Here is a 22,357-nt window from a genome sequence, read left to right as displayed (position 1 = left end):
CATTTCACTTCTCCGTCTCTGACCTTCACATTTGGACCGTGTGTGTACTGCTAGTTCGTTTCTACAGCATTGCCTCATCTACCGAGGAGAGATGTTACAAAGAAACTAGGTATATAAGGAAGCTATGTTTATGGATTAGTTAAAATTTTTCATTCCAGGAATCCCATGGAGTCTTAAAAAGGAACATTTTCCAGAAAGAATGAGCAACTAATAAAGATACCTGTAGCAAAGAATGTCACCACACTACAAAGCAGCCATGATGTAATGACGAATTACTAGCAATTGCAACACCAAGTTTGGAGAATGCCTGGACACCGAGTCAGTGCTCAGGTGAAGCAATGTCTTGTTATAGTTCATTAAAACAAAACAAAAAAAGCAATAAAAGGCTTAAGAACCATCACAGATCCTAACTACATGAAGCTAATAATCAGTATGATAAACTATCACTTACATGAATAGGGAATTGAATGGACATTTCATTTCCTATGCCTTTGTTGCTCCCATTCAGTTGCACTGATGGTGCTATTCAGGGAAGCCAGCATGGTGCCTGTTTACAAGAGAACTTTGCAAAACAAAGACAGTCATGGTCAAAACTTTGCGGGTCAATGCAGTATATTTACATGGAAGACCTCTGAAGAAGAAAAAAAAAGTATTCTGGAATAGCCTCACGGAATATTTTAGTTGGAAGTGGTAAGTAGCAGGGAGTGATCTCATGGTTATCTAGATGTGTGGTGGCCACAGAAAAAAGCATCTGGTTTTCAAACAGAGGCTCGATCAAGCTGTCCTCATCCTGGCAAAAATACCATTGCACAACTCCCTTAGCACAATGGCCAGTGGCCGGCATGCAGAAAACAGCATTGTCCAAGTCTGGCTCCAGAGAAAACTGGCACAGACTCTTCACTTTCAATAGGAGCGGAGAATGTGCCATGCCAACATCTGACAATACATTTCAGACTTCCATATAACATACCAGCTGAGTAGCTCCCAGAAATGATCTGATTTTCCTTCCTTCTTTTAACTAAGAGAACAGAATTGCTCCGGATTTACAATAAAGCAAACTGAAAGCACAGTTGGAACCACTGTTTTTTAAGAAGACCTTGCTATGCCGTAACTTTTCATGGTTCAGTTGCTAAATTACACATTATAAAAATAAGTGCAATTGAGAGACTGTGTTAATCTCAGAAGTTTAAACATTGCCCTGTAATGACTGCTTTATATTGGCCCGTAGTAAAGTACTTTATGGGGCATGCAGGAGATTTATCCGCACGCGTACGTTAAATACTCCTGGGAATTTTCTCACATAGAGAGACAAGGTCTGAACACAAAACTAAAGATGTACAAAACATTGCCATCATTCACACTGCAGCAGGAATGCCACCCAGTAAGGGAAAGCTTTACAACACCTTAAAGAGATAAGAACGGATAGCCAGCATAGCAATAAGATGTTGTTTTGGGAAGTGCAGAATTTCCCAACCTGACAATCCGTGCAGATTCTGGAAACATAAGAAAAAACAACTGCCCCCTGGCAAGGAAACGAGAGCTTAGGCGTTGGCTATAAATATATTATAAAGAAGCATGGGTGGTTTGCAGGGTAGTTTACTAAACCCGAGAGTATTTAGAGCCAAGTTAGGTCCTTGCACATAAAAATTCCCTGGGATTTAGGGCGAGTTCATATAGGATTCCTCACCCAAGCAGTCTGGACCTGACAGACAGCACCCAACTGCCTTTCACAATTCTCTCTGCTAATACAGAGGATCCATCCAGGCTGACTTGGAGATCCAGGTAAGAATACTATATACATGATGGTAAACATATGGTACCAGTGTCTTGGGTTTTTTTGTTTTGTGGGGGTTTTTTTATGTAGTCATGCTTCAGAATAGTACCACAGCTAAGCAAGAATGAGTCAGTCAGGTGTTCTCAGGAGATAAAATATGATGACATGAAAGACAAACATAAGCATACCCAGCAAGGCAGTACATGAAGTACTTCGTATGAAAGCATCACCTCCCTCAGCTGTAAAACACTCACAAGCAGTAAACTGAAAAGAATTCTTAATCCTTCAGTGTTATCATTATTAGAGTATCATTCACCTACTTGTCTGCAAGCTGCCTTCTTCTCCCACCAGCTGCTTCGCCTTACAACAATGCCTCATTTCTGGCTCAGAAGACCAACAATAGGCTCTCCCCAGAGCTTATGGCAGCATCTCCATGATCGCTTGGCAGGAGGCAGCATAACAATAATTTGACAGGCATCCTCCCAAGGAGGCTGAACACATCAGTCATGCTGCTGACACACTCCACACCCAGAGAAGCTCACCCAGACTACGGAAGACTTCTAGGTGCAGGCAGCTGCTCTTGATTGACTGTCCAAAAGATAGCAGGTTTTCCCATTCCACTAACAGCAGACCAAGAAAGTACCTATTTCCTGTGACAGTCCTTGCAACATTGCCATGGTGGTTTGAGCCAAGTCTGCTTAAGTAAAGCAAAGCAGCAGGTAATCAGTAAAGAGGACTGAAACCCTATTTCTAGACCTAGGGAAAAAAACCAAAATCTACTGGTTGGCATGCGAAAGGCAATAGTGCTGCAAAGCAAAAGCAATTGCAAGTCACCTTTTTATCATGTGCAAAGAGTCTCTCTCCTCAACAACATTCAAAAATTCCTCTTCAGATTTTTATTTTTAAAGGAAATTCAAAAGCAACACTATTTTCAGATGATACACTGTTGTTGGGTAGTGTCAAAACCCCCCAATATTTTCTGTCCAGCATAACACAGATTATCTTGATTTGATTGCTCTGACAAATTAAAATTAATGATGACCCTTCCTTCATCATCTTGGGATGATATCTTTCATCATTCTAACATGGCACTGAAAAAGGTAAGAGTTTGAGTCTCTCCTTCGCTTCATATATCACCATGAGAGAAACGTCCATCAGTTTATCAACAACGTATCAGTTTTGCTTAGACAACTGTTGTTTAAAGGGCAGTCATAATTAACAGCTTGAATGAAGACAAATCCCCTCTTCCCACATGACAAAGATGAGGGTCTGCAAATTTCCATGTAACAGGTTTTGGGTTTTTTCTTAAAAGTTGCTGAATATAAGTCCTAAGCTCTCAGTAGTGACTCATTTCTGAAGCTCAGCATGCTGGAATGCTCTGACTTATGTAGACATTGGGAAACTGGCTGTGACTGAGGTTTCTGCCATCTTTAAAGTATGTTCAAAGTTCCTGGCATTTTAACTGCTCTTAAAGATAATAAATTCCTTATGAGACAGGAAGGCTGAACAATCATATACTTCAGACTTCGATCTGTATAATTCCAAGAATAACTTCCAGTGCAGGTGATAGCAAGCATATGATAAGCAAAGTTCCAGGAGAAAGTCTGTTAAAAAAATGGAATTATGGGAAACAGACTGAACTGCTGGTTTTATGGACATAGCTCTATTCCAGTACTTGGGCAGTAAAACTAAAATGAACTCCCTCAAAGTTAAAAATACCCAATAAAACTCAATAGGCAAGGTAATTATTTTGACTCGACAGAGTGAAAAGACACGTCACTTGCTCCCACAGAGAACAGCTTACCTTGCTGACACCAAATACTAAGACATCTTTCAGTTCATCTGTTTTTTCCAAAACTACACGTTTCGTGATATGGATTTATAACACTGGCCAAGCCTGTATCACTCTTGGCCAAATAAAAGCCTAAAGACCAAAAGAGGCGTGAGCAGCAAGTCCTCCAACGGCCTCTCCTGTGGTGTCACAGCTCCCCCAGGGGACCAGGCTGGCTGTCCATTTTACATTCCCAGGACTGATCTTCTGCCCACACCTCACTTATAAATGCAAGTTCCTCAGGATCTCAACTGTGATATTTGCTGGATCAATACTTGTCCTCAGTGTACAGATACAGTGAGTCAGGATGGCACCCGAGGGATGAAGGCATCTTCTCTCTTTCTACCTTCCCCTTGGAAAAATGGAAGTGAACACAAGTCACAGCTGAGGGTGTCAGCTCTAATATTAGAGAATAAATCCATGACAGACAGACTCAAATGACAAACTTGATATTGCATGGGTTATAAAGGTAACATTTACAACATCAGTTGCTTTTGCCCTTTCTCCTACCCCTCCTGGTAAGGGCCCACATACTCTCTATGGAATTTATGACCTTCTATAGATACAATATAACACAGGTCTGCCACAAAAGCAAAACTGAAAACTCCAGCAGCAACAATAAAGGAGGTATTTGTTGTCAAGCAGTATCACATCAAAATAAGTAATCAAATACCATAGTAACTAACAAAAATACAGAAGAGTGTCTTGAGAATTCACCAGGTTTAGTTTATGGCATCTCAAAAAAAAAAAAAACCAAAAAAAGTTTTGGTTTGGCTTACAGGAAGCCACAAAGCACAACTGTCCTGTAATTGGAGTATTCAGACACATACGGGGACAGTAATTATAGGCAAAGTAAATTATCTTTAAACCAGATCTGTTCACCATATTTCTAACCACCTCATTATTTTTTTTCTTCATATTTGAGGGTTTGGCCTTCTTCCCCCCACCCACCCCACCCCCCTTTTTTTTTTTTTCTTATCCTAAAAGTATCAAGACTTTTAGGTCTCAGTACTGTAGGAACCAGTTTTCTAAATATTTATTTCATGGGCTGGCAATAGTGGTTTAATCCACTGAGAAGATAAACAATTAGCTTAAATAAAGTTTAATGTTAGAGACAAATGACTTATGTTTCTGGTAATTACTCAAGTTGGGGGAACAAGTTTTTTCATGAAAGAAATTACAAAACTGCTGGTTTGTTTAGTATTAGTCAAGCATACTAATACTTCAGTTGTGAAAATTACATTGTTTTCTCTATCCTAGCCACTCAAACCATAAAATACAAAGCTCGAAGTTAACAGCTCAAGTACAGCTCTTTGAAGAGAATTAAAAAGCCACACGCACCCCAAAACCAGTCCAGTTACTTTAGAAAAGGTAATAGTGCAGAATTAACCCATTGTCAGTTGAATAGCACAGCCCCTAACTCTTTCTCTTGAAATTCTCCTTGTACTGTTGTTTACCTTTGAACTTTAATATGTTCTATTTGAGAACAACAGAAATCAGCATACCTTTTAAGAGCAGGAGGACACAGAAAACACCCTTAAGGTGAGCTGTTCCAGTTGAGCAGCTTTCTTTCAGACAAATGCTGGAAGACAGCATTAGCCCTTGACTAATACACACCTTCCTGCGACTGCAAATGGAAATCAAAGACTGATTTATAATCACTGTGCCTTTCGCCACCGAGACAGGAATGGTACATTCAATGTACTTTCAAGTAAGTCCTTCAAATTACATTCTGACATAATACCTCAGGCTCAAGTGAATCACCTTTAAGAGCAACTTTGGCTCAGTGCAGTACTCAGCAATTAAAATTCTAAAGTTGCTAATATGCCTCCAGTAATTGTTTTCTAAGTTACTTCCAAGTACTTCCCCTCATAATGGAATTAGTGTCTGCTAAAAAAATGCTGAAACACAACTCAGTTTCACAAAGCACAGGCCAGCTGTATGTCATTTGGGAATCTGCACGGGTGTAATTGTGCTCTCCTCAGACAGCCAAGCCAAGATAAATGAGGAAAAGAGCAGTTAAGTCACACCTGTGGAGAATTTTGTCTTTTTCTAATCATCTGACACCACAAATGTGTCATGGAATTCTATATTCACTTTGTCAATAGAAAAGATACTAGAATTATTACATTCTTGTTAAGTATAAGGTTATTTATCCCATGAAGATGCAGGCAGTTATGACAATAACATTCACTTCAGGTAATATTGATTACATAGCCAAGGGATACATTGCAAATGATAATATATATCTGTAACTTGGAATGCTTGAGATGGTTTCCAGGGAGCTCTCACCCCTGATGCTCTTCCTCAGCCACCTGATGTTGCAGCCTAGGTTTATTAGGATTGTGTTCAATCAACCAGTCAGCAAGCCAAATCTGTGGAACAAAACACCCAAAAGTTTTCAGTTTTCTGTTGTCTTCTGTTCAGTGTATGGGAGAATATTAAAAGCATTATTTGAAACCTCCAATACTGACACTCTCCTACCATGCTTCAAAACCTTTCAGAAGAAATGGTCATACAAATAACATGTTTTTAAATCTTTTAAGTTGTTATTCTTTTGAACAACTCACACTGACCCTTAGAAGACAACTTTTCCTGGCAACATCTATCTTTAAGTATGTGTAAGAACATTTGAGCCATACTTCAAATAATCTGGTCAGCTCTGTTTTGGACCGAGGTTCTACAATACACATGAAACTGCTTAATGAAATATTACTACTGACAACACTTACAGATACTTTATCTAGCAATCTTTCATTAAAAGTGCCAGTCTTCTGCACTGAAATCACCTTATAGTACCTAAAACTTAAGAACATGGTTACTTTCTGAAATTCATCTTGTAAGTTTCCCAGCATATTGTACTTAAGTAAGAATGTGGGAGGTGGGAACGCCTTGAGTCCTAATTTCATCTGCCAATGTCTCAGCCTGGCCTTAGGCAAATTAATCCTTTGCCTCAATTTTTCCACTTGTAAAAAGAAGGTTTTAACACATCCTTATTTACTTCACAAGGCTGTTGACAATTAGTTTCTGGAATGCAAGTACAACAAACTTCATACCACACTGTGAAGTGAAAGAACTGATAGAATAGTAGACCAGTAAAGTAAGCAACACTCTCCTTTTATTACCAGGTACAAAAAGATTGTTTTGCAAAGGAAGAGGCAACAAGCAGAGCAGTATGACAGTCCTCACAGGTTAGTCAGCAATAGCAGAAGAACAGTAAGAACTCAAGACAAAAATGGAAAACAAACAAAAAACCAAACCCCAAAAGCCCTTAGAAAGGCTACTTGGGGAAAAAGAAAATTTTTATATCATTTGAGCCTCATTATATTTATCCTGTGTTACTTAGGAAATTGGCTGAGACAACCTCTGTACTGCTACCAAGTATTTCTGAGTAGACAGTTTCTGATGCCATCTTAAAAAAAAAAAAAAAGGTGGGGAGGCAGGGAGAACCAAATTACCCTAACTTCAGTTCCTGGAAGGATACTAGGAAAAAAACAAACATTCCATCAATCTCCCTGTAAGCCACCTAGGAGATAACAAACTGAAAAGCAATAGGCAACATATATTTCTGAAAAAAAAGTATTATGAAATCAGTATTATTTTCATTCTGTTACAAGGTCACAGATATTATGGACAGAGAAGAATGAGCAAATATCACGGTTTTATTTTAGTAAAGCTATTGACACCGCTTGATATAGTTTTCTTACAAAAAAGGAAGGAAAATACAATCTCCAAGTTACTAGTAGTTACCACATAACTGGCTAGAAAATTGTGCTTTGAATGCAGAGATTAATTGGAAGCCAAAACAAACAGTAAGATAGAGAAATATGACTTACAAGGTAAGAGGGGGGGGAAAAGTTTGTAATACAGTGAAGAGACAACTGAAGGGGAAAAAGATGGTAATGCTCTTAAAATATGCAATAGGTTGCTACAAATAAAAGGAGACAGTACATAGTCTCCAACATCCTCTGGGGATAGTAAAAGCAAGGAGGAAGAAGTAATGGGCTTAAAATTGGAGCACAGGAGATTTAGGTTAACTTTCAGTGAAAGCTTTTTAACTAAGTATAATTAAAGACTGAAACAGATTGCCTGGGGAGACTGTAGGTTGTCCATCACTTGGAGTGCTAAAGAACAGGCCAGACAAACATTTGTTAGGAATGGTTAGATACAATTGGCCTGGCCTTCAGGCAAAGGGATGGATGAAAAGACTTCTTCATCTCTGTTTTCTAGATTTCTATGGTAACAGTGCCAGACATACAGATAAAGTGAACAGATTATGAAGCTGGAATAATGAAAGTACATTTAATCTGACCTCATGTATAGATCATAGAAACACCCCTGAATTATTTTTCAGGCTTTTTTTCTTAAATGTATTTTTTAGAAAATTGCAATGTTGATTAAAAACCTGATAATGACATAGAACCCACTACAACTGCCAGTATGTTGTCACACTGATTAATTATCTGCATTCTTAGAGAAGTACTAGCGTGAACAATTTGAACTTTAAGAATACAAAAAACCATTTACCATATTTTTCCAGATGAAAGCAAGCTAGTTGTGTTTAGAGACTGAAAAAAACACCACACCACCACCACCAACAAAACCCAACAGGAAATTAACTCTGCTTTTTCCACTAAGAACCATAATTTGAATGACATCCATGGTTAAAAGGAATAACATATGAGAGGAAGGCAAGATGCATCAGCTTGATAACTACAAAGGGGTCACAAGAAGACAAGAGAATTTTTTGTAGGTCAGTTTGTCTATTCAAGACAGATTTCGCTCAAAAGAATCATAATACAATTTCCTGGTGAACTATGGAACAACCCACGTAAATGCTGTATAGCTGAAATAATAGCTTATCCTAAAGAAGGCTTGATAACATTCTTTTTGATAACATTGACTTAACAGTGACAAAATATAAATTGCCTTACTAAGAAATCTACAGTATTTTACTTGTGTAACTACTACCAGTGTGATTAGCATCTAATCTCACTTAATATCTACTGCATGAGAGCTATTTCATCTCAAACTCACCTCAGAAACAGTAAATAAAGTAAAAACTTGAATTTGACAACATATAGGAGTACACATTTACCTTTCCAACCATCTGAAACAACTGCGTGTTAGAGAGAATTTTACAGAAGTCACCTAAAACCCCCTGTCATTTCATCAAGGCCTATTTCATTTAGTCCTGGCCTTCATTTCATCTGTTAATAAACCAATCATCTTCTTGAAAGGCCAGTGTTACTTGATTAGCTCAGCAGCAGGTAGCCAAAACAGCACAGCTCTTTAACAAAAGAGCAGACTTCCTATATACAGGGACTTTACTAACACAAAGTAAAGGTATCACACAGCATACAACCAAATTCTGATACACTGTACATACCATTGGGTCTGCCGGCTTCTCTTTACACAGTGCAGTGAGCCCAGCTAGCAACGTAGGCTTCACATAAAGGTTCAGGTAATCCCTAGCTCTTTGTCCAGTTGGAATTGGCTCCAAGATCACTGTAGAGTAACCACAGGTGTTGGAAAGCAGCTTGTTAGAGTGATTTAAAAAGGCATTCTTTCAAAGGTTGTTTATATATGAGCTGTTGTTTTCTTTAATAAGATAATAATACGTAATGGGTTTTATAGTTTCTCCCACAACAAACTGCAAAGAAACTGCCTAAACTCCTTTATAATGTCCCTGAGGTAATCTTACTAATTATAGCCAATCACAAAAGGAGAGGAAATCAGATAATCTGAGGAAAACCTATATCCTTGAAAATGCATTAGGGGCAGGAGAGAAACAATATATTCCATGTTTAGTACTTCCTTCTTGCAGTGTGAAGCTGGTTTCTGAAGACCCTAAAAATCTCACCTTAAGTCCTGCTTTGTCATTAGGGTGTGGAGAAGAGACATGGTTTACAATGGGTAAGGTTTGAAGTGCAGCATCTTCTATTAAACTGATACAGTTGACAAAAACAGGCAAGTTTTTCTAGCAGTTTCCCTTGCATCTTTCTGTCAAAGAGCAAAGCCATCTTTCAACTGTTACATTACAAACAAGAGATCCTCTCCCAGCCTCTCCAGGTTCTATGGCCCATTTCTCTGGCACTTAACTTTGGAATTACACTACCATGTAAGCATCCAGCTGCTGTTGAACACTAATTACTCAGCCTGAGCCCAAGAAGAAAGCCAGTCTTCTCAAGCCAACAGGAGTTCCTGGAGCTGACAGCGCCAGAAAAACATGCTGGAGTGTAATAGCTTCCCATTTCCTCTCATTTACCAGCTTTGTCTGCTCCAATTCCTAGACCACAGAGTTTGAAAAGCAGAAGCAAATGCTGTAACTATAATGGCTCTTCAGATACATTTTGGTATGCCTTTCAGAGCAGAAAGTAGCAGCTTATACATAAAAAGTCTCATGTTCTCACAAAGCAAACATACTCAACCTCTTCTAAATGCAATTGTATCTAGGGTCTGGACAGAGACAAGTACTAACAGGGAAGGACACTAACCTCCCAAAGATTGACAATGTATTATTTGTACCATTTTACCTTCTGGAAACATGAATCGAATTTCTCTTTCTGCTGAGGAAATGCTGAGACTGCCGTGAAGCGCGTTCCTCAAATCATCTGTCCCATAGATTGCTCTTAAGCTAAAAACAAGAGAAACAACACCTTGGCAGGCAACTGCAAATCCCTTCCAAGTTTCTACAGTCTGACAGCATATGAAATCAATATATATAGACTAATTAACAAGGTATTGGCTTGATTTTGGTTTTAAACAAAGTAAGTAGCTACCTAAAATTTATGTTCATGCACTCAGCATTCCCCATAAAATGGCTGAACTTTACATACTAAAAAACAAAGCTGAAAAGCTGTGTTACACAGAATTTAAGAGATAGGAAGCCACTCCAAATCTGTATCTCTACTAGGAAAAAGAAAAAAAAAAGAGAGGAATTCTGGTCACAGTTAAAATAATGACAAAATCCTACTGACTTCCCCAAGAGCAATCAGTGAGTTACCTGTGAGGGTGAGTTCTCCTAGCTGTTACACTGTTTGATGGTCCAAGCAATTCCTTCCAGTATGAGACTGCACAGTGTCTGGCCAGAATCATAGCAACTAAAGGTCCAGAACTCATATAGGCTGTTAAATTAGGAAAAAAACCTTTTCCATATTGGTCTGCATAGAAGTTGCTACATTGCTCTGGGCTTAACTGGAGCTTCCGTTTCTATAAAGTGTAAAAGAAAAAAAAAAAAAAAAAAGGAATGAAAAAGGGCTTGCTGTATTACAATAGCTTGCTACCTCAGGTAGGATACAGTCCCCTGCTGCAGTCATATCTTCAAGTGCAGGAGAACAGACAGAGTAACTTCATAGCCCAATCTGATTTTCCCAGGTCTGATCCTCTTTGAGATAGACAGTGACAAAAAGCAAGAATTTTCCAAGTTATTTAAACAGACAAACAGGCCCTTTGAGTAAGATGTGATTTTACCTTACGCAAACTACAGCATTTTATAACTGCTGGATGACTTAAAGTACAGTCAGGGCACTGTACAGAAAAAGTGAGGAGCATTACAAGGGCAGGATTTAATTACTCAGCTGCTCCAGCATAATGTTCTACTTTTAAACAATTTTCTCTTTAGCCCACACTGTTAATTATGCAATTATTCTTTTTTCATTCAGTACTCATGCTTTATGATTCTCACAGTAGCTGCCTAGCCTGCAGGTGGCCAGGGTTAGGACAGTTTGGGAGGTTATCAGAAGGCATAGGGCAAACAAGAAAAGAGAAGTAATGCAAGAGTACCACAAATTCAGATTCCTAATAACTTTGATGCCAAAAGTCACTGGAGACATCAGAAGACACTATAAACAACTTGTCATTAAAAAAATAAATAAAAAAGATCCGGTAAGAGTGTTGTGATGTTCTGAGTACAATGCTACCAAGGGTCTCTAGAAATTTAAGTATTACATATTGAATAAAGGCGATGTTTGGACATACAGAAAGTCCACAGTTATCTACTGCTGGAATGGGTTGTCTGTCTTGTTTCTGAAGTGCCTTGTGTTCAGTGTGACCCCTAAGTATTAGAGCAGTGCTGGATAAAGCAGGTTTTTCTCTCTAAGAGGTAAGCTATTCCTGCGAGGAGCAAGGAGCTGGACCCTTACGGGTCCCTTCCAACTTGACATATTCTACTATTCTAATTTCTCTTCTCTTCTGATACATTTCATTTAAATAAATCAACCAAAAAAGGTAGGAAATTTAAAAAGAACAAATGTGGAAAAGGGGCATTTACAGGAATAAGAAAAAATATTACATTTCCAGGAAAAAAAAAAAAAATTATATCTAGAAGCCCAGCCGTCGGCCGCGCAGTGTCACAGAGCCAGATACCAGGCCCAGGGCGCTGCGGAGGCGGCGGAGGCGGCGCGATGGCGCTGCGGGGGCCCGGCCTCGCCCCGCCGCCGCTGGCAGCGCGAGTGCCCAGCGCCCCCCAGCGGCCGCCCCGAGGAGGGGCCCCGCCTGCCACGGGCCGGTGCGAACGGCTGGGACAGGCGAGGGCTGCCCCGGCAGGCACGGAGCTGCACGGCTGGCGCCTCGCCGTGATCCCGGCGTAGCCCTCGCTTCCAGCGCTCCTCCTGCTCTGTGATCCCCGTGTAGCCCTCGCTTCCAGCGCTCCTCCTGCTCTGTGATCCCCGTGTAGCCCTCGCTTCCAGCGCTCCTCCTGCTCTGTGATCCCCGTGTAGCCCTCGCTTCCAGCGCTCCTCCTGGTCTATTTCCCCGCCTCTGGCCTAGCGTAACACATTTTCTTTCAAATGCCCTTCCAGAGCGAGTGTGTAAAAAGCCCCACACAAGAGGACTGAGAGGACACATTTCTTTTTAGCTAACGGCAAATCTTCTCTTAGCGCAAACTCTGCTGAAAATCACACTCTGGACCCTTTCCCAGCAGCGCGGGGTCTGACAGCGGTGCTCAAGGCAACACTCCCATGGCCTGCATGTCAGGTCCAAAAGGTAAAAGGACAAGCTCAGTAAGGCCTATTTAAGTCAAGCATTTGTAATACATGTAAATACCCATAAAGTCCACTTACATTAAAAACAGTGGAAACAAAAAATAGTCAGACAACAACTGGCCAACTGAATCAATTAATTACCCGAGTTTCCACTTGGCAAATACATGCTGTATGAAACCTTGTGATACCAGAGCAACACGCTTTCCAAAGAGTTACTTCAGAGGGTACACATATCCGCTACATGTTTGCTAAATCCGAGTTTATTAACAAAGTCTGTGTTTTCCCGTGGTCAGCAAAACAGTCAGTCTGTTCTGTTCCATCCCACGCACCAATGAAATGTATCCTTACAGAATCTGGCAGTGGTGGTCGATGACATATGAAAAGTGTAAATTGATTTTTGGACACGCTAGCTTTTAGTTACTGGCTTGACTGCTGAAAGTTAAGATAAATATTGTTCTGACTTACAAACTGCAGTTATTTTCTCTGGAACACAGTCTGTTACCTGAACGATCAGGAATCCTGCTCGGAGAATGAGATCCTCTATTTCTTCTTCTTTATCAACAACATCTGGTTTGATGAGAGCCAGAGTTCTTTCCACAAAAATCTGAGGTTCAGGCATTAACATCTGCATCTCGGCTTCCAAATTAGAATTCGCGTGCCCCTTTTGTACTGCAATGACACCAGTTCGTGATACTTGTAGAGCCTGCCTACTGCACAGTCACCTGCGGTGACATTTACTCTGTACTCTAGGAACGGAGGGGGTCACCCCCATTTCAGAAAATCCACATGAGATTTTTCTCTGGACTAGTTAGCACTCTAGTTCACACTCCCATTTTCAGTGAAGTAGCATTTTGTGGCAAACCAAAAACTTAATGGTTTTAGCCGATCCTAAAATGTAAAGTATTCTAGTTCTAATACTTTGCTAACGCATTCAGACGTGTCAGAGAAAGAGAAGCGCTATCGCACACTTTGCTATGTGCAAGAGCAGGCGGGGCTCACTGCAGTCCCACACCCGCCATCCACCAGCTGCGTTCCACCAACCCCAAAATCTGTATTCTCATGCATAAAGATTATGGTTTGGGACTTACTACCTGGAGCTAGTCCATCTGTAAGCCTCAGAGTATTTCCCAATTGTTATTTAATTCCTACATTTACGGACTCAAGACAAAGTGCCAGTTTTCTAACTGAGCAGATTGGGCCGTTAGCCTACTATTAGCATACAAAATCGTTTTGTGAGTAGTGGAAGTAGTGCAGATGGACCTTAAGACAGACTTGTGACCTTGCTCCCTCTGGCTCCCTGTGCCCAGCCCCAGGCCTCTCTCCCACCTGCGCTGGACAAGACACAGGTACGCAGCCGACTGGCTGGCTCACTGCTGCAAAAAACATTCGTGATCGCTCAGTTATACCTGCCTTCGTGGTCGGGACGATCTTTTCTGCACCTGTACCTTTGGGATTCCTCGTTTGCTTTCAGACTTGACCAGGCTGCGGCCTCCGTCGGGGAGGGAAGGTGGAGAGCGGAGCACAAGGCCGCCGGGGCTGCCTGTGCCGAGGAACCAGCCTGGGAGTGCCCACACCCGCCGGTCCGGGGCAGAGCGCCCTGCCGCGGGCACCGGCGGCCCGAGAGGCCCGGGGCCGGGCAGAGACCCGAGGAACCGGCTCCCTCTCCCCGCAGCCCACCGGGAGAAGGGCTCGGCTGGCCGCCCCCGCCGCGGCTGGCTGCGGTTGCTAGGCGACGGCGGGCCCGGCTGCGCGGGCGGAGCGGCCACAAGATGGCCTCCGCGCCCCTCGGCTGCGCGCGGAGCCGGGGCGGGGGGAGCCAAGATGGCGGCTGCGGAGCGGCGCTGTGCTGGCAGCGAGGCCGCCGCCCTCGGAGTGCGCCTGGCGGCCGGGCCAGCCGCGGGTCCCGGGCGGAGAGCTGGAGGCCACAGCCCCCTGCTTAGGGGCACCCCGTGTGGTACGAGAGTAAGAGCGCAGCGTGATCTGAGAGAAAAACTATCAACAGTCTCATTTCTCCGTAACAATAAAAGCTTTATTTGGGTTTTACCACGCACTCGGTACCGCATGGTAGTACCACTACTCAGGGAGGCGTGAGCTCACTGGAAACATTCATAAACTGAGGTAACGCTATTTATTGGAAAGAAGAATATGCGCACAGGCCCCTCTCCAGGTTGTTTACATTTCCGTGTTTATTGCGGGAGCATGCGTGACGCTCCTGGTTATGTGCCCGACCAACATCAGCAAGATCGGGCACACACGCTACACAGCCTGTCACCACACCAGACGTACTACCCTGCACCTACAGCTCTCTAATACTGTTTTCCAGCCTTATTCTGTTGAACTACAGCATCCATCCCGTGCTACTTCTGTCACAAAACCAAACATGTAAAGAGTAAGAAGCCATTTCCGGAAACCATAAGGCGGTGAGCCATACATAGCGTTGGGGAAGCCATGTCCTCTGGGGATTTTTACCACATTTGACCACCATCATGCCAGTTCTGCTTCCTGCACACTCCTTGTTTTTCCAGCTCCCCAGGGCTGCTCCGGCGCTGCCCCCCCGCCGCCCCCCCCATGCCGCGCTGGGTGCCCGGTGGCAGCTCCGCGGGCTGAGCGCCTGCCAGCTGGCGGGGTGCTATCGGGGTGTGCACCGGCCGACGGCGCCGATAACTGCCGGCCTCGCTCGCCCTCCTCCTCTGGGCCTCATCCCCTCTAATTACCAACTTCTCAAAAATCGTGGGGTCTGAGGTGGTGTGGAGACCCGTGGCCCACTGGCAAACACGGCTGAAACTGGATGTTGCATCTGAGTCCTTGTGGTGATGCTGGCAAAGGGAGAGCGAAAGCACAGGTATATAAGCTGCAGGTTTTTAATGAAATCAGGCTGAAGGTAGATGTAAAGGAGAAAAAAGAACCCTCACTCGCTTCAAGAGCCGGGAATGCTGACACTGTGTGTACCATGGTTAGTAGAAGGAAACAGCAAATCTACTGCAAAAGCTGTTTTTAGTGTAAGAAAAATCCACTTTGCCTTAATCTTTTCAATGAGTAATGTAAATAACATACAAATAGAAATGAGAAAAAAACCTCTGCAATTATTTCCTTGCAGCCAGTTTGAAATACATTTAAAAATCAAAGATCAAAGTTTTTATTTACATACTTTCCAAAAAAAAAATATGGTTCCAAGTGCACAAGACTGCGTAATTCAGATACACTTCCCTCCACTAATACAGGCACTTGGTGTTAACAAGAGATATCCAATATTTAGCTTGAAGACATTGTAAACATTGCAGCTACAAAGACATAATGGATAAATATGTTATCTTTAAAAAAAAGCTGAGAGAGTTCACTGGGTTTTTAGTTTAAATCAGAGTTAATTTGGCAAGAGTAATTTCTTTTTGAAGTCGATGAGCACAAGTCTGAGAGCCCTAGCTTAGATTTAGCAATTCAAAGACTTCCTCAGGCTGGATGAATACTTCAGAATTATTATTACATAATAAATATTGAATTTAATATCACTGTAAAACACCGATTTTATTAACGTCTTGCAATTTCTCTACATGCATGCATTGTTTTTGCAGCTAACAGTTAAAAAAAAATAAAGTATATCTCTGTGCATCCTGTGCACTTCGCTCCCCACCACTGGCCCTTGGTCTATGTCAGAATTTCTCCTCCTCGCTGTTTCCAGAAGCATTTCTGGAGGGCGGAGAATGTCTAATTTTAGTACCTCGGAGAATCCGCCACTCTCCAATGAGCAGGCCGCTGCATCTGGAGCTGCAGCCAATTATTCTGGGTTTCCTCCTGCTACGCTTCCCACGATGGTTTAATAATGCAGACTTACAAATTTAAAGTGGCCCCACATGTGAAGAGAAAATAACATTGTGTGTTCCCTAACAAAGACATAGCTTTTCACAGCAGTAGAATCTCAAAGGTTTTTTCTAAACCATGGATTCCATAACCTTACAACCCAGTGTTAATATCAATAATACCTTACATTTATTTTCTTTACAGTGCTTGAAAAAAATATTTCTGATAACCAAAAGGATGAAGCATCTTCCCTGACTTCTGTAGGCCAGGGATGTTATTTTAAGAAAAGAAACAAGCAAAGAAAAAGTAACATCATAATTACAATGTAACAAAGCATTACCGTTCTGAATACTTCTCTGGGTGTAGCTTTGCTGCTGTATCTTATCTGTTAAGCGGTTTAACAAGCCTTAGTTGTCTCACTTATTTTTAGCTGGCATGGAATATAACAACACTGAAACACGGTGGCTGCAGGTGTATTTGCATTCGAGTAACAACAGATAAGTAACTTTTTAAGAAAAAATATTTTCTCAGAGCTTTGCACTCCAATACTGCAAGAAGGTGGAGAAACTCATGTCTTGTAGATTGTTTAAAAAAAGGGAAAATAGAATGATGAAAATAACAGAGTGAAGAAAAGCTAAGGAACAAATATCTGGTAATTTCATTGATTAAAAGTGAAGGTTGCACATCTTTTAGCTTTATTTGTTGTTAAGCAGAGAAAAAATGTATTTGCTTTAGTAGTAATTTACCAGCTATACATTTACAACATTTTTATCCACCACTGACTTTTTTTCGCTTCTGTCTTTCATGGTAAACTCTCATACCTACCAACAGTACCAGCTTACCTTCAGCACTTGCTTCATCCATGCTTGCTTTTGCAGTGCGAATCGCCTCTGACGGAAATCCTGTGACCAAGCTAACTTCCTCTCCTACAAGCCTGTTCTCTCCTCCATTTCTGCCTTCTTGAGCTAAACAATTCTCCTTCTGCAGCTTATCTGCACGCCTGTAATCCTAGCTAGCTTTTCATTACTGCTGACTAACCTTTGTCAAGCCTTCCTTGCTGCTTTCCTCTACTTGCTATCTCAGTTTTCTTTAAAGATAAAATTAGCAAAATATTACCTTGAAGATTCCCCTTTCTACAAATCTCTTAAGTGGCAACAGTGTCTTCTGTAACTCTATCACTCACCCTGTTAAGCTCACCCTATTTCATTTCCTGATCTTCCTCACAGCTGCTCTTTCATTTATTTGCAGCTTTAGTCATCCAGTCCTCTCTGGCCCCAAGCACCTCCACTGATATGCTTGTATATTTTACACTGGAAGAAAAAAAAAAACCCCAAAAACAAACCACAAACCAAAACGAAAAGGCTTTGGTAGGAGTCCCTCTTGTTGCAAGTCTTCACTTCTCATGTCTGGTTCTACCCTAAATACCCTTCAAACTTAGTTTTGCTTCCTCTCGTCACCCGAAATCTTCTCATCCCATCTTAAGCCAGTCTCTTGGCCTTCAGTCACATTTCGCATAGCTAGCTAGCTAGCATCCTATCTTAGCTTTTGCAATTATTCTTACCTATTGCTTCTCCAGTCACTGTTTCAGCTGGGCTTGTCAGTACTTTCCCTTGTGTTTCTTTCCCTTTTCTGCAAGAGCAGCAGCAAGCACCGTTCCTGACTCTCCTCCCTTCCCTTCCAGTTCACAGCTCAATGTGATAACAGGCAAATACAGGTGTAACTGCCTCTCATCACTGTGTCTTTCCAAGCTTCAAGTGTCTCCATTGCAATTTAAGAGTCTTGATAATGAGTGTGTGTTAGACAAACCATCTGCCCAAACACTGACCCCTTTTCTACCGCTATTTACAGCCAGCTGTGCAAAGGAGCGTGTGGAACCTGACAGCCAGGAACCGGTGGTTTGGGCTCAGATTGGTCTGAAGTGCTGTGGAGATGTCAGCCAAGGCACGATCTTTGTTATTTATTGACATGGCTGCGAATCTCCCTCAAGCTCTCCTCATGTCAGTTATCGATGACCTCCTTTTCTCTGGCCTCAACAAATAAAGCATTCACTGCCATTCAGAAAGCTCTGCAATGCCATTTTCTTAGTTCTTCAGTTTAAAACGTGTTAGTTCTCCACACCCTTCCAAAAAGAGTCATCTTTATCACACACAAAACTGTTACTCTCCAATTGCAGGCCCATTCACTTGCTGATCTGGCCCTGCGTACCTTTGGTTTCACTCTGAAAGGTTATCTCCTATTTCCTGCCAGCAGATAAAACCGAATCCCGCTACCTCCCTCTCAAATAAAAGCCTTCCTGCTTTACCCCAGTTGCTGCTGAGGATGAGCTCCTGTTAAACACCTGTAGAGGTTGGCAGTGACAACATGTTTTCTTTAAAGTTCCTCCTCATCTGTACATAGACATTCTGTATAGATACTGCATATAGATATTAGGCTTTCACCTAACCTTTTGGAGCAGAAACACTTGCATGCGTTTGCTCTTTCATTGTTCTACATAATGTTTAACATAATACTGGCTTGGATTATCCCTGAAGCCACTAAGCTCAGAGATAAGTATTCAGTGTGATACTATCCACAGTGAATAAATGAATGTATGAATAAACCAATAAAAATCTTTTATTTGGCAAATTACAAGAGGGAATCAGTTAAATAAGGCTTTTTTTGAAGTTAAATTGTTAACGCTTCCTTAAATGTGTCTTCTCAGTTCTATGTAACATAAGGCATCCTTTTTGCCATTCTTATTTTGAGCACTTACATTCAGCCATACCATTAAAATCAATGATATTACCTGCATGGTTATTGTTATTAACAAAATAAATTTATTTATACTGTGCATAAAAAGTAACTCAGAAGCTTTCTATAGCATGGTATTTTGTATATAGCAGCCAGCCGGTGGCCTGAGATGCTTACAATCTATTTAAACAAGACAGGCATAAGGTGCGGGAAAGTGATAAATTGCATCAACAATTTCAAGGCAGTGAATGATATGTTGGTTCTTTTTTTCAGAAGAGGGGAACTAGAAAAATCAACACAATGGAAATAACAAGGAAATAGAGAGGATAAAGAAGAAAGGGAAGGTGGCAACGAGGACAGGTATGGCACCGACTGGTATGAACAAAGAGCAGGGTAGAGCTTGGAGTAAACAGCAAGTTTGACAGAACAGCAGAATTAGGCCCAAGATCAGAAAGTCCATATGCAAGTAAAAGTCAATTGAATTTCAGTCAACACCATGAATAATCATAGTAATTACAGGACTAAAAAAATGGCAAACAATGATAGCTTTTTTCTCAATAGTAAATGTGTCATGTAAGGAGAATTACCACCCAAGGAGGTAGGTGTGTATTTTTCTTTGATTAACCACAAGCTTTGGAGTGGGGAGTGAAATGCAAGACCAAAACCCAAAGGAATTCTTTAAAATTACCTGCGGCATGATAGGGCCTGGTAAGACAAATAATAATCATAACAACCCGTATTCTCAGGTTTCTAGGTCTTCGATGTCTAGATATGACAGAGAGTGACTTTGTTAGTCATGCCGGTCACAGTTTTCAAACCAGGCTGCTTAGCCTGCCTACAGCCACGTTGTTATCCTGCTGTTGGATACAGGTCATATAAGGCATCAAACAGCTATTAAAATGGCCCAACTGGGCATCATGGAGAGCCTTGTCACTTGGGAACTGCTGTTTGGAATTGCCAAGATGAGAGATTAAGATAGACTGGACCAGGAGAAATGGGCAGTTGGGAAAGAGTACAGCTCTAAAGAAAGCACTGTTAAACAGGAAAAGGATAACATGGGCCAAAGTATGAGTGCAAGGGCTATGAAAGGGCAAGATGAGACAGGTTCTACAAAGCAAGAAAGAGAACTTGGGGGGGGGGGCAAAGAGAAAAAAGAAATAGAAGGGAAGTGTATGGAGAAGTCCAAATAAAATTAAAATCATTCAAGTCCTTAGTAAGGCTTGATGAAATACAAAAGAGCTGTTTGGGGCAGTGAGTCTTGCGAGGAAATTGAGTCATAAATTTCAAAAGCACTCAGGTTATATCCATCAGCTGAGCATAAACTCACATAACAGACTCATGTAAACTGCTGCCAATTTCAGTTTACTCTCAGGTGTTGGTCTATAAAGTTGTAGCTTCGGCACAGAGGTACTTCTGCAGTCAGTTTGCCATAGCTGCAGACACAAAAACTGGCAGAAAGATGACAGAGAGGGCACAAGACTGGTGGTATTTACCACTTCAGCCACCTCAGTTACAGCAACCTGTAAACATCAGTTTGGCCTTAGCCCCCTGTAGTGACTTAAGCAAATGCATAGTATTTTCCAATTGAAGCAGGCTAACGGTGCTGTATAAATGAATGCTGTCAGCTGACAGACAGCAGCTTGGTTGGTTTTAATCACAAACCATACCTTTTTGGTGCAGGCCTGATAGGTTTACAATCTAAGCCAAAGCCGCCTAAAAAAAAACCAAAAGAAGTTTGGTTACTGGACGTGGGGTCAGATCCTGTGAGACAGTATAAATTAGGGTGAAGAATATCTTAAGGAAAATTTCTTTGCTTCTAACATTTTATTTAAAGTTCAACACAAGAGAAAAATAATTTTGAAAATATATTCTTATAAAGATTAGTATCTTCATCAGATAACATATACAACCTGTCTGGCGCACAGTTCAATTTTCAAGTGTACTGGTTAGCTACTCTTTCTATTGTCTTTACTAGATCTGACTTCATGTAACATTGTTTCACAAACTATAGCCTAAAGAGCTGGTTGTAGAGCTTGTCCACAGTGTGCCTTACCCTGTCAGCAGGCTCAGCTGAGATAAACATCTCAAAATATGAGGAAGTTCAGCTTCAGTTATTGAAGCTTGGGCTGAAAGTGTGGCAGACTACTTATAAATTAATACGCTTCACAGACAGAGCACCTGGCTTACACATCACACATATTACACTATGCTTGTGTATTCTTGAAATTTCTGGTGTTGGACGCTTATTTTTAGGTTGTTGAAATACTTTTCCATTTGTGAGCAGCAAAAATGGGGGTAGGGGAAAGATTTACAAAAGCAAATAACCACTATAGCTTAGGATTTTAAATCAAGACATTTTAAGAAAGTCAGCTGCAATTCCAGTAACAAATGCAATGCAGTCTTGCTGCACATATGCATGGGTATCAAAGCAGAAAGCTCAGTTTGGACCAGTTAAAGTGATGCTTGTGGCAAGTACCACAAGCACCAAAGCAAAAAGAGTGGCTTGAAACAGTTGGCTGTAGTGAGCGGCTATTTTTCATACAATCTCCCAACACTAAGCACAATTTCCTTTTTTTCCCCCCCTCTTCCCCTTAATAGGTCTGGCTTATAGCCTGAAGGGATGGAATGTGTTTATTGACATAAATAAAGAAAAAAGCAGATCTGAACATACCTGAACATACCATGTTGATTTTATTTTGTGTTCATCTCTAATGCTCTGTTGTGCTGCTACAAAGCTTACAAAACCAGACCTAATGTCCTCTGCTACCAAGTTCCTACTTCAGAAAATGAATCCTGTAGAGGATAAGAAGTGCTCTAAAGGCAGTTCACTGAAGGACAGCCTGGATCCTAGACCAGATTACTTAACAACAAAACGCATCACCGCTATTTATTTTTACTCACAAGTAGCTACGCTACTCTTTCTGGTTTGGAATAACAGATGAAAATATGCAAGTTGAGCCAGAGGAGATGCTTGACAGAGGGTGGAGCAAGCAAGTAATTATGTATGCATTCATTACTATAGAAAGTTAGGTAATAATTGTTACTTTTTGCCTACAAGCAAAGAGCTTAACTTTTTTTTTTTAAAAAAAGGTGTGGCTTTGACTGTCTATCCAAAAGCCAAATTCTGTCCCTTTGACGTGGACAAATGGGATATTAGGAATGGTATACTGTACAAGAATTTGAAGTATGATTACCAGGAGCAGTTGTCTTTGCACTTTTCACACACAGCTTTGTCAACAAGGT

At 41.3% G+C, this 22,357-nt stretch overlaps 1 protein-coding gene and 1 long non-coding RNA gene across 3 annotated transcripts; one reads left to right on the top strand and one right to left on the bottom strand.

Moving 5' to 3' along the window:
• Positions 1 to 2,655: 2,655 nt before the first annotated feature.
• NME5 (NME/NM23 family member 5) lies at positions 2,656 to 14,652 on the bottom strand. Of its 2 annotated transcripts, XM_056348734.1 has the most exons (8): positions 13,996 to 14,290; positions 13,092 to 13,258; positions 10,612 to 10,817; positions 10,142 to 10,242; positions 8,995 to 9,113; positions 5,898 to 5,980; positions 5,111 to 5,232; positions 2,656 to 3,957 (listed from the first exon to the last, which is right to left on the bottom strand). In XM_056348734.1, exons 2-8 carry the CDS (start codon positions 13,218 to 13,220, stop codon positions 3,908 to 3,910), a joined length of 810 nt encoding a protein of 269 aa, XP_056204709.1. In that variant the 5' UTR covers positions 13,221 to 13,258; positions 13,996 to 14,290; the 3' UTR covers positions 2,656 to 3,907. The 2 variants fall into 2 exon arrangements, with proteins under 2 accessions (XP_056204709.1, XP_056204708.1); XM_056348733.1 differs by lacking the exon at positions 13,092 to 13,258 and having other exon boundaries at positions 13,996 to 14,652.
• Positions 14,653 to 15,335: 683 nt separating this feature from the next.
• Positions 15,336 to 22,044, top strand: LOC130153641 (uncharacterized). The gene is made up of 3 exons (XR_008823466.1): positions 15,336 to 15,431; positions 18,233 to 18,730; positions 19,388 to 22,044. It is a non-coding gene; the product is annotated as an uncharacterized LOC130153641 (long non-coding RNA).
• Positions 22,045 to 22,357: the final 313 nt, after the last annotated feature.

Source organism: Falco biarmicus, chromosome 8, assembly GCF_023638135.1.
Source record: "Falco biarmicus isolate bFalBia1 chromosome 8, bFalBia1.pri, whole genome shotgun sequence".
NCBI lineage: Eukaryota > Metazoa > Chordata > Aves > Falconiformes > Falconidae > Falco > Falco biarmicus.
Note: the sequence above shows the minus strand (reverse complement) of the source record. Positions and strands in the feature narration are given on the sequence as shown.

What these genes read in the sequence shown, in the direction of transcription:
- NME5 (XM_056348733.1), bottom strand. Translation starts at nt 14,652, where the DNA reads ATGCGGTACCGAGTGCGTGGTAAAACCCAAATAAAGCTTTTATTGTTA. An exon ending in CGTCCCGACCACGAAGGCAG is followed by an intron (nt 10,818 to 13,995) that starts GTATAACTGAGC and finishes TACACTTTATAG; the next exon opens with AAACGGAAGCTCCAGTTAAG. An exon ending in AGAAGCCGGCAGACCCAATG is followed by an intron (nt 5,981 to 8,994) that starts GTATGTACAGTG and finishes TTTGTTCCACAG; the next exon opens with ATTTGGCTTGCTGACTGGTT.